Raw genomic sequence first — 15,002 nt, forward strand, 5'->3', positions numbered from 1 at the left:
GGTCTGGCAGGTGGAACATGAAGCGTGAGTCACTTTCTGTACAGATTCTGTCGAAGATTTAGTGTGGTACCATAAAGACAGCTCTCTGGAAGGCGTTGGTGGTGTCCATGATGCGCTGCAGGATAATGGTCTCCAGCTCCTCTGGATCCATCTCGTCGGGGCTCAAGGGGACTCCATTAAATAAAGCCAACGGTAGGGCACCGAGGCCACTCCTTTTGTAGAACAAGGCACCCTCCTGGAGCACACAAATCAATCATTACATCTTTGGCTGCGCCTGATTATTAATTTTGATTAATTCTTACAACCAGTTAATGTAAAGAGACAAGAAGGAGAGCTCATTTCTGTATCCTTACCTTTCTTTTGTCATCATACTCAGATTCTACACTGAGAATCCTTTCAGCGTCGGTTTTAGGGAATTTTCTCTTGAGGTAATCAGAGATTGTGTCAACGGACAGCGTCTCCCCGACATCTACTTTGTTGTACAACTGTAGGAGAGTGGAAAGTCAGATCGAGTTCACCGTCTCAGACACCTGGAACTGTCAATAGTTCCAAACAGTGGCTATTTCAAAGAGATGTTACCAGAGGCAAAATCCAACTGACTCATCTATCTCATCAATAATGTCTCAAACCATGGGAACACAAGGCACAATAACATAACTGACTTCGGAGGCACGAAGAGATTTGAACTGGCGTGGAGTTTGCATAGATTAGATGTTGTTAAAAAACTGCTTTCTAAAACAATACAAATGTAGACATGTGATATACTTACTGAGACCATGGATATCAGAGCCTGGGATAAATCATACTCGTCTGCGATGTAGTTCAGCAGTCTGTAAAATCCAACCCCTGCATCTGAGGCGCCATCAATCTCATCCTCGGTGTTGACGACAAACACAAATCCAATTCTACAGGAGAGGGGGGGGCACACAACAAGTTTTCAATTTGCAGGTGAAATGAGAATCACTACCTGGTTAAGGTTATAAATGCTAAGGGTGGACCATATACACAGCTGTGGAGATGCGAGAAATAACAGCACCAACCTCAGTGGGATCTTATGCTTGTAGAAAAGCTCTGATAGTTTCACCAGCTCAACACTTTCTTCCCGTACCGGATCTAGGAACAGCACCTAAAATCAGAGGCATCGTCAAATCTGAATCATGATACCTTTCCATACGACCTTTATTCAACTCGCATCATAAATGAATAAGAGTTGAGCAGACACAACAAAACACAGTTTGGATAATACACATGTTAGGCATTCAAAATGTACTCAGCATTCCATTTCTCTGGATGTACTAACTGGAATGTTAGGATTGCAAGAAGAAACCCACGATTACATTTTCTGTATTGACCTTGTCTAGCAGAAAAGAGTCGGAAGCATCTGAAGAGTTTTACAGTTTCAATACAATGGAGACCTTTCTCAATTCCACACTCTTTATCGCCACTACCCTGCAGCATTTCTAGCCATCAGGGGACTCACCAGGTTGAAGAAATTGCGTCTGATCTGCCGGATGACTCCTGGAAAAGTGGCTCTGAGGAGCTCCTGAACGCCTCGCGGCCAGCTGTGGTAGGGAGGGTCGTTCTCTATGTCGTTTATCCACTGGAAAGGGCATGAAGATAGACGGAATGTGTGAACATGTGATATTCCTCAGTTAAATACAAGTAACAGATCAGCAAGAGTAGAAATATCTCTGAATGATGTTTTTCTACATTGTGCTTACATTTCTCAAATGGTTATAATAATACATTTCATTTATATAGCGCACACCTGGTGCTCAATGCGCTTTTGTGACATTGTACCTATCAAATAAATCTAAATACTAGCTTTTTTATCTGGGTTTTTAACATCCGCATGAAGACAGACTGTTGAGGAACCTGCGATCTAAGTTTTTCATACGTAACATAATTACACCGTCGTGTCATAAACCTTTGAATATTGAATGACACAACTTCAGACACACAAGAATACTTAGCGTTCTCTGAAAACAAATGTGTCAGTATATAAATACTTGGTATGCTTTTGTTTGACCTAGTACTCTGTATCTGCAACCTCCGGCAGCAAGATATGAATTTCCAACAGCAGGTTCACCCTGTGGTGATAAGCATACCCTGTTATTTGTCTAAAGCACCAAGATATCGAACAGGTTACTTTTCTAATATTCCCTTTCCTGCTTTACACCTGTGATATTAAACCACAATGTACATAGTCAATTCAATGTGACCTTTTTCAGACACATAAGTCTCTAATAGTATAAATAAATCAAATAAATACAATGCAAGGACAGAGTAACCTCTTCTCAATATACAGGTAACTGCATGCATGTAAACAACGCTCTTGCATTACAGTGAACAGTTTGGTGGACAGAATTTAACATGTACACTTGTTTCAAGCTCTTCTTCAGTAGTAAGGTATTACATTTGGCTCTTTATGATAAATGACTATAATGATAGTTGCAAAACGATCCATCATTTCCAAACTGGCACCAACAGTGGTTTTCCTCTCTGTAACTTTGGGTATAAGCCTCCCCACGGTGCAAACGTTTGCCTCTCTGGCACACTATCCTTAGCTCTCTAACTCTGTGTGTGTGTGTGGGTGTGTGTGTGTGTGTGTGTGTGTGTGTGTGTGTGTGTGTGTGTGTGTGTGTGTGTGTGTGTGTGTGTGTGTGTGTGTGTGTGTGTGTGTGTGTGTGTGTGTCTTTCTTAACAACCTAATGTTACACACTCTCCATACCTAGAAGGGGAGACAAAAGCTTAACCGACAGACCTCTTGGTTGAATATGGCAATGCTTAAAAATGTAATTTCTCTGCCCTTTTTCTAGTTCAGGGAATATTAAAATAGCCAGAGGAGCTAAAATGAAAGTCTTTAATTAGATAGCTTTTCTTGGCTGAATCTCCAATTTAATACCTGGAGTTTCTGACAGGGTGGAGACTGCTGCAGTAGCCTGATGACTGATTCACACACTGGTAAAAAGAACAAAAAGCCCCTACAGTGTGGAGGTGGGCCAGAAGAATAATGCTTTTGGACAGGACTCACCATTATAGCTGGATCTCTGATATCTAAGGCATAACTGTCATCCACAGCGTTCACAGGTAACCTCAGCAGCTTGCCCTGATGTTCTCCTTTAATGCCCAGGTTATGAAGCCCCTCCAGGACCCTGGCCTCTCCTCTGAGGATGTCTAAAATGCTGTAAAAAAAAAATCCACAAGTTAGTTTTTCTTTTTCATACAAATTAGCAGTGAGGTTTTGCGGTGCACTAAACTTTGATCTTGTTGCAACAGGATTACTGAGGCAGAGCAAAGGTCTGCGGCTCCCTGGGGAGAGCAGAGACAGACCTGCTCCCCCCTGCTGTGTTCCTACCTGAAAGGGTTATGAACGTCCAGATCAATGTGCAGTCCGTTGATGAAGAGCTCCCCGTCTCCCGGGTGAACACCAACGGTCTCACCAAGACGCTGAAAGAAAAAGCTCAACGTTTTTAGTCGAATGCCAAAACCCTTTCTACCTTTAATGTCTGATGTTTCCACAAGAAAATAGGTGCAGAGGATAAAGCTGTATTTACAAGGAATTAAATGTCCGTTAAGAAGAAGGGGGAAGATAAAATGTCACATCTGATGTTGTTTAACACAGATTAGTAACTCATAGTTAACATAAAACGTGTACAATGGCCAAGGATGTTCTCCAAGACAGCCTCCTGCACTGTAATGTGGAAACACGGCTTGTTATAGCGCACCTTTTGGTTCTCCTCAATTTCTTTTCTCATTTCCTGCTTTACGGCCACTCTTGTCAGTGATCTGTGGGAACAGTAAAACATGTACAGTCACCATCAGCTTTTACCACATCCCAAGCTGGCAATAAAATGCCAATTTTAATCTTCAAAAATCTGTCGGCTCTCAAGATGGTCAATTCCCTATAAACACCTGACTCTTACTCAGCACTTTTTGGAGTTATTACAAACTGCCAGAGCCAAAATAAGCAAACATCAACAAGCTGATTCCATCTCTGTATGTGAGTTGTATTTATTGTGGATAATGCTCAAATGAATGGTTTAATAGAAGACATATTTCATGTGCACATTAATAACAGCGTCTGTTGTGCCTCCATTCACACATTGGAACACAGAGTAGGCTCCGAACAATATGGATTTTGGAATGGTCCCAAATGTGTTATCCAGTCGGCCAGAAAGAGAAAATCAGATGAACTTTCAGACCTGGCTTTGCTTGGGAAGTTCTGACTGAGGTCTCGCATGAGCTTCAGAGCATCGTACTTTGGCACGGACAGGATTCTGGCAGCTGCCTGGACACTCAGATCTGTGGAGATTAGGGATGTTAAGATTCACCGATTTGCATCGGTGCACCGGCATAAACGTTCAAGATGCGAGTGCACCGGTTGAAAGAGTGCACATCGGCTACAGTTTGGGTTGAACTCGCGATGCATCGATTGTAGCGTCTTTGCATCGGTAAAAAAACAATTCATTCATATCATATCCTCTCATCCTGTCAGCACTCTGCAGAGACGATCTTTGATCTTTGATTCGCACTACGGGGGCCGAGAGTCTCAGTTATCAACACACATGGAAGTCGAGGTGAAAGAGAAACACAGCGCACCGAAAAATACCAACAAATCAAACGTTTGGCAACACTTCGGATTTTTCAAGAAAGACGGTCAACTTGAAAATCGCTCGCAAATTGTAAACGATGCCGTGCCGCTTTAAAGTACACAAGTAGTACGAGGAACTTAGCGACGCATATAGAGAGGCGACATGGGGTCTGCGGCTGAAAAGAGAAACCTGAAAGTTAGACTATGAGTTAAATCACTCAGTGAGGTGTTCTGTCAGAGCAGCCTGTGACGGCCAATAACAGTTGAAATGTCTTCCTTACTGTAAGCAGTTATTAAATACCTGTTTGTGAAAGGTTATTTTGTATTGTTCGTATAGAAACCACTGCTTTCTGCTCACTGGTGAGTTAGCCTATGAATGAGTGTTAAGCACATCAGGCTGTGTGGGCATTGCACTATGGTAGTTGTTATTTGCACATTGTTAATCATGGGCAATACATCCTTACATTGTTTAAATGTGAGGTGTTACACAATTGTACTTTACTCTGGAGAGGTTTTTAAGGTAAAAAAGGTAAAAAAAGAAACAGCATAAAGGGATGTGCAGTACTAGTAGAGAGCACCAAATATGTAAAGCACTTTTTTGTTAATGTATGATTTGCTGCATATAAGGAATAAAACTAAAATCCTCTGTCGTACCATATTGAAGTATCATTATTTTTGCATCGTGTTGAATCGCATCGTATCGCCCCATATCGCATAATGTTGAATCGAACTGTATCGTAACAGGGGTGAATCGTATCGTATCGCATCGCCTGGTGTTTCAAATGTATCGTTAATGTATCGTGTCGTGACAACGTATCGAGATGCGCATCGCATCGGCCTCAGTGATGGAGATGCACATCCCTAGTGGAGATCAATCAATTCATCAACATTTACAAATGCACATTAGGTTCAAACAAATGAAACATATGAAATGGAAATGTCACTCCATATATGCAGTGTTCAGTCGAAGAAAATAACACACAATATAAATAATCTCCAGTCAACAATAGCATTATAATATGCAGCAAATCTAAAACAAACTAATTAACATTGGATTAATTCATATGCATTCCAAATGTATATATTTTTTTCTTTTTATGAGCCCTGAAAAACTCAAACAGAAAATAGATACCTTGCATTTCCCACACTTTGAGAGGAACCATGTCGTTGGTACTCTCCAGGAGATGTTTTCGAAGCTCGACAAGATTCTCCTGGAGTTCAGGGTGAGATTTCCTTAAGAGAGGAAAAACAAAAAAGGAAGAGACATATACAAATATGTTTTCATCATTAAGTCACCAAAAGCACATTCAAATACTAGAAAGTGCAATAGAGACAAATTATTTGGGGTAAAATGACATGTTCCACTTTAACAACTCACTTTAACGTTCCAAAGACGAACCCTTGGACTTCATCTGTATTATCATCCTCTGCGTTTACAAGTGAATCTACAAAGCACAAGATGTTAGTTGTGTTGCCGTGGACTCAGCTGAGTCCAGCACAGAATGTTTGATAAGTCACAAACTGACCTTTTACTTTGGTGTCATCCACAGCTTTGTATTCAGTGCTTTTGATAGCCAGCTCAACAGCGTACCCAGATAAAAGCATCTTTTGAGGCTTTGGATTCTGCGAGCAGCGGGAAGCGGAGAAAAGGCTTTAATGAAAAGAGTTCTGTTTACATGCTTTCTGTCAAAAGTACTATGATAATAGACTGCAGACACATCCCATGGGAAATGCTGTCTGCCTATACCTATATACAATTGAATAAAAACATTATGTAAACAGCTGTTCTTATTAGTGGGTTTAGCTGGCAGGCAAATCAAATCAAGCATACAGACATGATCTCCATTCACAGACATTGGGAGTGGAGTAGGTAACAGTAAAGATACTTTCAAAGAGGCACTGTGATAAGATTTCTTCTTTAATAAGATAATTACATTGGTGGTCTGCTAGATATTGCCAGAGTACGCTGTAAGTGCTGTTATTGTGAAACAGAAATGCCTACAGCAGTAGGTTGAATGCTGACGCACAAAAATTGGCTTTACTTGAAAGTTGCAGCAGCCACTACAGATTTCCAAAATGCCTCCTAAAGCAACGTCAGCACATGATCAGTTTAGTGGGCATAGGTGCAGGAGCCCACCTAAACAAAACGCCATGTGTTGAACTGAAGGAGAAGCTTATCATACTATAAAGCAGCTGTGGATAGCTTTTGCTGTAAGACCCTTGCACACTAATGTATAAACCGATGCAGACTTTTACTGACTTTTCTGCTTTAACCACATTACATATTATTCTTTGCCAATTTGGTCAATAGGTCGATTTAAATAACATAGATTAGGCATGTATCCGTTGCTGGCTAATGTTTCTAAACCACTGTTAGTAAGGGTTATGAATGTACAGATCCAACTTGCCACTTGCCTTCAAAACGAGCCAGTACTTAATCGTACTTCAAGACTTAAACAAATAGCGCTCCACCCCTGTTAGTCAGAACTGATAAGGGTCTCTATGGCTAAACAGCAGCACACATGCCAAACACCACGATTAGCAATGCAAGAGTCAGCTTGTGCTGTATAAAGCACACCATTATTGGACTCTGGTGGAATTTAGAAACGTTGATCTGGAGCAACCACACAGCTTGTTGTGGAGGACTAATGTTCTTAGATAGGGTTTTATTGTTTGGGCTCGACTTATTCCAATTAAGAAAAGAGTTAACCCTTGACTGCCTTGCACAGAGCCCTGACCTGAACCCCATCAGAAACCTTTCAGAACCCTGGATTTAAATCAGACTTTATCATCAAACATCAGTGCCAAGTGTATTGCTGTAATATCCAGGATATTTTGGTCATTGTATAGCTATAGATGATGGACCAACTGTTAACCCTTGTTAACCAGGAGTCTTTTCTGCTACACAGTCATTAAAAGTTATTTTAATCCAATTTTCCAGTGGGAACAAGAAAAACACGGGCCCCATATACTGTACAGAAGAAATATTGACCCACATTGAACCTTGACACTGAAATTCAAAGCACTGCATCATGCTTTCTTATGCCGTTCACACCAGCGACGTGCAGTCAGGGGAGGCAGGGGAGCATCACCTGTCATACTCCAATGTAACGGAAAAACAACTAAATAGTAATAATAATAAAATGTCTCCACTGATCTGTGTTGTAAATGTGATTTATGTTTGATTCCAATCGCTTTTTATAGTTAAAATCAGCAAATTGGCCGAGCTCCGCTACAACTACGGGTAGCGATGAGGAGTGAGGCAGGGACGAGCTCTCCCTCACGTAAGCCCACAGTAACTGGCTGGAGCGCGGGCACTAATTTAACGCGGGCACTTATTTTGTGAGCGTGCTCAAGCCACTTACTGTGGGGTAAGGTGAGGCACAGATGAGATCTGCCTCACCTCAGAATGCGTCACCCCACAGAAACTGTCTAGAAAGCGGGCCCTAAGCGCATGCCTGCACCATCTCACTGTAGGTCACCAATGTAATGTTTGTAGATCCCTTTATTACATGTGTCCTCGTCATCCATAGTCTCTAAATAACTTATTTCACGTGTATATGATATTTAGGCTCGCCGGTCTCATCATACAACGGCAATGAAAAAAGCACCAGGGGAGGCAGCCATAACCTCTGCCGCACTGAAGGGGGCGCAAGTGAGCCCACAGGTTCTTGTTGCTTCTGTTATTCTACGTAGAGACGGGGTAGACCATGGCGGTAGACGCGACGCAAACAACAAACTAGACTTTTGAAACTAGAGGAAGATAAGGAGGACTTTTACAAAAAAGTAATAGAGATTGTTGTCCAGAAGAAAAGCATGGACTTCATCTTCAAGTCAAGGTAAGACCCCAATTGTAATGAAAATGGGATCTTACTAAGAAAGAACAATCCAATATTTAGATTTTGGGTATCCTTTTGTTGAAAGGTCTGTTTAAAATGAATCGAAGCATCAGACTAAAAAAGCTTTTAAAAATAACCGAATATTTAGATTATGTTCAAAATATGATATTTGTAAATCTGACTCTGAAAGAGTCAGTGCCTCACCAGCCATGAACCTCACCGCACGTCACTGGTTCACACCCACGCTGCTTTTTCAACAACATCTTAAACACCTTTCATTCCTTCAAAGACATTTGTATCCGTTACTTTTTGAGGAATCGACTGTTGCAAAAATGCCATTAAAGTAAAGATAAAACAGAAGGGTCTTATGGCAAAGAGGAATGAGCTATATTTAGCTTTGGCTGTGCAGGCAATACTTGTAAGCAAGATCAATTAATTGGTAGTTGTGATACTTTAATTTACTTTGTTGATAATCAGAAAGAAAATGAATATCACAAGCCTTATCCTTTTTTTCAAATTATGATGACGAGATGCATGTTTTCACTGTTACTAACAGGAATCATAATATTGAATCAGTGGATAGATTGCTACTCACCACTACGAAATGCCGCAGCACGTATACGAGCGTTCCCTCTGCAGCCCTCTCCGACAGCACCTTGTGAAACAAGGTGAACTTCTTGGTTCCAATCTCAGCGTAGAGGATAACCACTGGCACTTCTGTGGTATTGACTCCTGGATATGTGTGGTCATTCTTGTATAAATGTGGTATGGGCCTGCAAACATTTTAAAAATATTATTAAAGACGTTTCATGAATACAATTATTATGTTTCTTACAGAAGAAAATAAAGTCAGTAAAGCAACACTCGTATAAAAATGTACTGTGAAACTATTCATATGCGTCTGTTATACAGATAGAGTTTATCGACAGAGTGCCCGTGCATTCAGTGTTACCTGCCTGCAGCTGCCTTCAGGAGCTTCTTGATGTCCTTGGTGCTGCAGCTATGCTGACCATGAATGGAGACAAAGGCAGGGCACGCCTCAGGCGGAGGCTCATCACTGGCTATCTGTAAAAGAGCGTGTAGGAGTGAAGGAATGATCCATAACACACAAACAACAACATGACCCTGCTAGGGTCTAGCATCTACCCCTCACTCTTTAAAATGGGCCAAACTGAATCACAGCTAAATTGATTTATTTATCCTCGATATTCTTAATCCCACTTCATTTCAGCAACAAAAGACTATTATACATTCAAGTGCTGAACATCTTTTCAGATTAGAGAAATTCATCAACCAGTGCATTGCTGTCACCAAAATGAAATGACTCCTCATCTTTGCTGAAGCTGCAATGTATAGGCTAAGGAACTGTGAACACAGTGTGCTTACATTTCATTAAGAGTCACCCAGTATTATCATCAAATGAAAGCTTTAGCGCAAGTTCAATAAGGAAGACCTAACAATGAGTCACTTACACGTCACTCTATTGCTCTCTCCCCCCTCATTAAATGCGTGGGCGTCACCCCTCAGCAGCCAATTGCTGCACACGTTAAATTCCTTAAATGCCTGCTCTTCCTTCCTGTCAGTTGTCATTTCAGGTGACCATACACAACCCTCCTCCACCCCTCTCGCCTCCCGTCTCCTCCAGGACAAAGCTAAACCTTCCTCCTTCAGACCGGTCCCACCTACTTATCACCACCACCAGTGTCTAGATCCCGGGGATTTCATCGGAGCGGTTCTTTCCCTCCTGAATGATTATCCTGCAAACCGGGGCCTAATCGCCAAACACCATTACATTCTCCTGTTGTATTATCATGGCAATCATTTCATTCATATGACGTGTAACAATAAATATGTATTCCATATATCACGTCTCTCCGAGTTGAACTATAGTTCACAGCCACTTACTGAGTCATATATTTAAAACTAATGTCATTTAAATAAAGAATTTTGAAATAATAAAGTAGAGGTTTTCACTACCATTAATTCAATGAAATGTGTCAAAGAAATTGATAAACACTGTAAGTAAGGCCTGCAGAGCTACCTTTGTCAATAATTGGTTAGACGGACAATATAACAAGCGCTAAAGAAGTGGAGCTGGCTCACTGTAATGTTACGATGCAGCTCTAGAGAGAGTTATGAAATAATGATACTATTGTAATTACAACATACCTGCTGGGATGCATGAACAGCTGGTGAGTACGACCGTAGGGACATAGCGAATTTGAGGAGATTAACTTGAAGATCTGTGAGGAACTGGCCAGCCTTCTTAATGATCAAGTTGTAGTACGACCGCACAGACTCTGAGACACAATTTAGAAATAATTAGTTGTTGTTTTTTTAAGAGAAGCAGACCTCTCAGGAGTATCAAAAATTAAAATCAATTTGGGATTTACACAACATACCTCCTTGCTTGTACACGGTGAGCTCTTTCACTGTGTCAACAAACTGCCAGAATTTCTCATTCCCATCTTCTGCAATAAACTCACTGCAAAGGAGCATATTAGTTAGCATTATTCAGTAACCACAGTATGGACTTAAGTAACCATTTTCTGTCTGCCACATAATCTTTTTTATATTTTAAGATAATAAGTCGGCCATTACAGGCATGACCAATATTTTTAGTAACACCATAAAAGGAGAATTTGAAATATATGAACAACTTTTGGCTGCTATTTAAGCTCATTATGTATGAAAATCTAAGATATAATTAGCTAAAACTGCACTTTATTACACAATTGACTTTAGATTTAAGATTATCTTTCCCCCCCAATACATTTTCAAGTTTGTTAAGTTTGCTCAGCTTCTCTGAAAACTTAGGAGGGTGAAGTATGATGACTAAAATCCTTTATTCAGTAAAAACATATAGTTAAAACAATTAAGTTCTAAAAAAAAGTGTTAAAAATGTGTTGAATCTTGATAAAAAAGTAAATGTATGACAGCTTCTGGCCGACAACCATAATGTGCAAAGGGGACAACGCCATAACGAGAGATCAATTGAATAAATTGACACATTTCTCTAGGTTTTAAACTTGTTGGAAACATTTGGGTTAGCGCAAGTACACATATATTAACACAACATAGGTTTAGATGTTTGAGACATATCAATGCTGAAATGTTACATAATGATATCTTCAACTAAACAAATACATATTTTAAGAGGTATAAAAGATGCAATTAGGGGGCTTTGGCCTAGTGATCCCAACCCTGAGATCCTGGCTGTAGGTCTCTGAGTGCAGCATGATGTGGAGGGGTGAGTACCTTGTTTCCAACAGGAAAGGCGTCATGCTCCACTTTGCTCTAAGACTGGCAGTGACACCTTTGGGTGCCGATGTGACATGATGTATATTCAGCAGCAGCGGCAGCAGCAGGGACAGCACAATAACGTTCCTCATTTTCTCTGGAGAGACGTAACATGAACCTAAAGTGGCAGAAAGCAAACACCAGCGTCGTCAGTAGAGGTTAACCTTAGACAGTTATTTTTGCCTTTTGAGAAGTGCCAGTCAGTGCCACGTAGTTACTCTACTATGTTATTAAGTTAACAAGAAACACCGGTGTACGTAGACTTGTATCAAAGCCCTCCAACATGATACACAATCAGTACATGGTTGCGGAATATGCTAGCTACATGTGAAAATAGCATTGACCTGTATTTCTAACTAGACCTTACTCCTTACTACTACTAAAATAACGTACGTGCAATTGGGTAAGACCGACTGAAGTTAGCTGTAGCATAAAAGTAAACAGCCTGTCGTGAATGAAAACGTTATACTACCGGGATTTAGAGACTACAAAGATCACCTACTACAAAGCTGTGTACAATAAAATACATAACCATTAGTAGGCTGTGTTGCAAATATCATATTCCTCACCCCGTTAGCGATGCTGGCCACTTTCTTCCATACAAAGCCAGCTTCATTTATTTGGGGCAGCGAACAGCACAGCTAGCTAACTTATTTGCCAGGGGTAGCAGCGTATTGTAGTGGCTCGCGCTAACCGTGATACGTGTTAGAAACAATTATGAAAATGAAAACAAATCAAATCGTTTCATTATTTTAACTTACGTGTTGTCACCGTATTTGCATGAGCACAATAATTAATAGTCAGCCTAAAGTATTAAAAAACCGGACGGTAAAGCTGTAATGTATTCTGGCACAGCGGTAGACAGCTAAGGAGGCTGAGGCTCAAACATCAACCAAACACTGGAGCATGTTGCAGGGTTGCAGGCAGCAGCCAACGTCACACTGCTGAGTGCACTGAGTGAGTTGGTGTGCTAGTGTAATGTTATAGCCTAGAGATGTTTTGTCTTTGTTAGAAGAAGTACTTAAGAGCAACATTCATTATCATTAACATTATCGGTGGATTTTTGTACCCCTTCATACCCCCCTTCCCATGCTATTTTCGGTCAAAATTGACCGGTGTGTTTTGCACAGTGATATCTCTGGAACCCCTTATCCAATGTTGATGGTTGACCTCTCATTTTAACAGTCAAAGCAAGTAGAATCAAGGGATGACAGACAGAATGACACCAGGGGTGAATTTCCTATTATTTTTGGCAGTAAGTTCAAAGATAGTGCTTATTTTACATTAATGTATATTATAAAAATGATTGCCATGTAGGCTGTGTTTACTGGAGATGGAAATGATTTAGTTAGTGTTGTAGTTGAAATTCTTCCCGTTCCAATGATGTATGGCATGGGTCGGCAACAGGCGGCCCGCGGGCCATTGTTGGCCCGCCAGCAATAATATTTGGCCCGTAATTTTGAGAATCAAAAATAAAATATTATTTTGATTTTTTTTTTTTTTTTACAACATAGGACCGACAGTCGCACATCAGGGTTTCCGTTAGCCGCCGATCGATCGGCCGCCGGTCATTATCGGCCGCCGGTCATTATCGGCTGATATTCACTCTTAATAGTTTGATCGGTGCTCTCTATAAAGGCCGATCAGGAGAGCTGGATCTGATCGATATGGACATAAACGCGAGTGAAGTGTAACCGGACCCGAGAGAGAGATCAGATCATGATGAATTGGAAATGGGGGACCCTGATGTAAACAAGACGAAAGTCTTTCTCTGGTCTGCATCCCCTTAACAATTGTATGTTTTGAGCTGTACTGTACTGTACCCAATATACAAGCTGTTAATAAACTTTTCAATCAATCAGCTGCTGAGTCTGATGGAGACACGCAGCTCTGCATGATCACCTGAAGCCCCGCCCACTGTTTAGCGAGCTGCATGAGAAACTGACGGGCTGTCAGGAGAGAGAGGGAGGGAGAGGGGAAAAGAGAGCATCCGTTTCTCCCGTGTTATTATTCAAAGTTATTGTACACTTTTGAATAATGTACTTCATCTACTACAAGTAGTTTGTTTGAATGTAATAATTATGTTGTTTGTGGAATCATTTATTGAAAAATGAATCTGAACTTTTTGATCTGTAACGATTATAAACTGAAGCAATATAAAAATGAGCCCCATTAACTGAGTTTTAAACATCAGCATATCCGGTCCTAGTCCGGTGATTACCTGCTAACGGAAACTCTGCTACACAATTATTATTCTTATTATTGAAACATGACCGGTAAGTTTCAAATTTGTCCGGTAAAATAAATTCTGTCCTGACATATCCGCTTACATTCATAATGTCAGAGGAGGGAGGGGAAGCGGCTCTGTGGAAGAGCAGAGTGGAGGGAGAGCTGTCATCTGCCCTTTACAAGCTTCAAACATGTATTTATCGTGTGATTTTGGAAATAAAAATGTCATATTCTGAAAGCCAAGACTTTGTTTATATAAAATCAAACAAAACACCCGAACCCCGAAAAACTATTTTTTTACGCAAATCCACGTTTATTTTGAAATGAGCCGTTGCGACTTCCGACTGATTTCGATAGAGCGGGTCATATATGGCAAATGTGTGGTTGGGGGGAACCAGGTCAATTAAAGTACTTATTTAACTATTAAATACATTGAGTTTGAGTAAAATACTTTGTTATTGATTAATTTAGGCTATAATATATGAAATTGCAAAGCAAAACTGCTGTAATTGATTTATTTTGTCCTTTGGTATTTTTTAAAGGTTTTCAACCTGAAAGAATCCTAATGTGTCCTTGAAAAGTTGAAATAAAGAAAAGGAAAAAGGATTCCAGTTGTCCCTCAAGCCTCTCAAATGTGGGCAAACACTCAAATAAATGCCAAAAACCCAGAGAACTTGACAATACTTATCAGAATAAAAGCATGTTAAATAACACTGCTAGTTACTTTACTCAGTGGAGGCTCGTCCATTGAGGAAAGGAAGGACCATCCTCCCTACAATTTCAGAGAAAAATAGACTTTGAAGAGAACAATAAATACACCTCAATTTAAAAGATAAGTCTGTTAAAATACAGATAATAGCCCTGGCTTTGGGACTGAAATGGGGCTAGAGAGGACGAGCCTCCCTTTGGGCGGGTCTAGCCACAGGCTCTGGATTGGGCGCCTATATCATCAGTGAACCAATCAGCGGATCTGACTGCGCATCAGAGTGTTGATGGGGAGGCTTATCAGCGATATCAGAGTTTTTTCGGAACCGGGGAAC

The 15,002-nt window shown here is 40.6% G+C and overlaps 1 protein-coding gene across 1 annotated transcript in view; it reads right to left on the minus strand.

Moving 5' to 3' along the window:
- The window catches only part of uggt2 (UDP-glucose glycoprotein glucosyltransferase 2), a 40,952-nt gene extending 28,362 nt beyond the window's left edge, over nucleotides 1-12,590 (minus strand). Inside the window, exons 1-18 of the mRNA XM_034213367.1 lie at nucleotides 12,303-12,590; nucleotides 11,692-11,851; nucleotides 10,836-10,918; nucleotides 10,603-10,733; nucleotides 9,386-9,498; nucleotides 9,029-9,206; nucleotides 6,121-6,217; nucleotides 5,973-6,039; nucleotides 5,727-5,827; nucleotides 4,206-4,305; nucleotides 3,729-3,789; nucleotides 3,359-3,450; nucleotides 3,035-3,185; nucleotides 1,481-1,600; nucleotides 1,041-1,126; nucleotides 770-905; nucleotides 354-485; nucleotides 71-235 (exon numbers count right to left, since the gene is read on the minus strand). Coding sequence (XP_034069258.1) covers nucleotides 71-235; nucleotides 354-485; nucleotides 770-905; nucleotides 1,041-1,126; nucleotides 1,481-1,600; nucleotides 3,035-3,185; nucleotides 3,359-3,450; nucleotides 3,729-3,789; nucleotides 4,206-4,305; nucleotides 5,727-5,827; nucleotides 5,973-6,039; nucleotides 6,121-6,217; nucleotides 9,029-9,206; nucleotides 9,386-9,498; nucleotides 10,603-10,733; nucleotides 10,836-10,918; nucleotides 11,692-11,825 — 1,947 coding nt within the window. The 5' untranslated portion in view covers nucleotides 11,826-11,851; nucleotides 12,303-12,590. The remainder of the gene's footprint in view (nucleotides 1-70; nucleotides 236-353; nucleotides 486-769; nucleotides 906-1,040; nucleotides 1,127-1,480; nucleotides 1,601-3,034; nucleotides 3,186-3,358; nucleotides 3,451-3,728; nucleotides 3,790-4,205; nucleotides 4,306-5,726; nucleotides 5,828-5,972; nucleotides 6,040-6,120; nucleotides 6,218-9,028; nucleotides 9,207-9,385; nucleotides 9,499-10,602; nucleotides 10,734-10,835; nucleotides 10,919-11,691; nucleotides 11,852-12,302) is intronic.
- Between the last annotated feature and the right edge of the window lie 2,412 nt (nucleotides 12,591-15,002).

The sequence above is a fragment of the Gymnodraco acuticeps genome, unplaced genomic scaffold (genome assembly GCF_902827175.1).
Source record: "Gymnodraco acuticeps unplaced genomic scaffold, fGymAcu1.1, whole genome shotgun sequence".
Lineage (NCBI taxonomy): Eukaryota > Metazoa > Chordata > Actinopteri > Perciformes > Bathydraconidae > Gymnodraco > Gymnodraco acuticeps.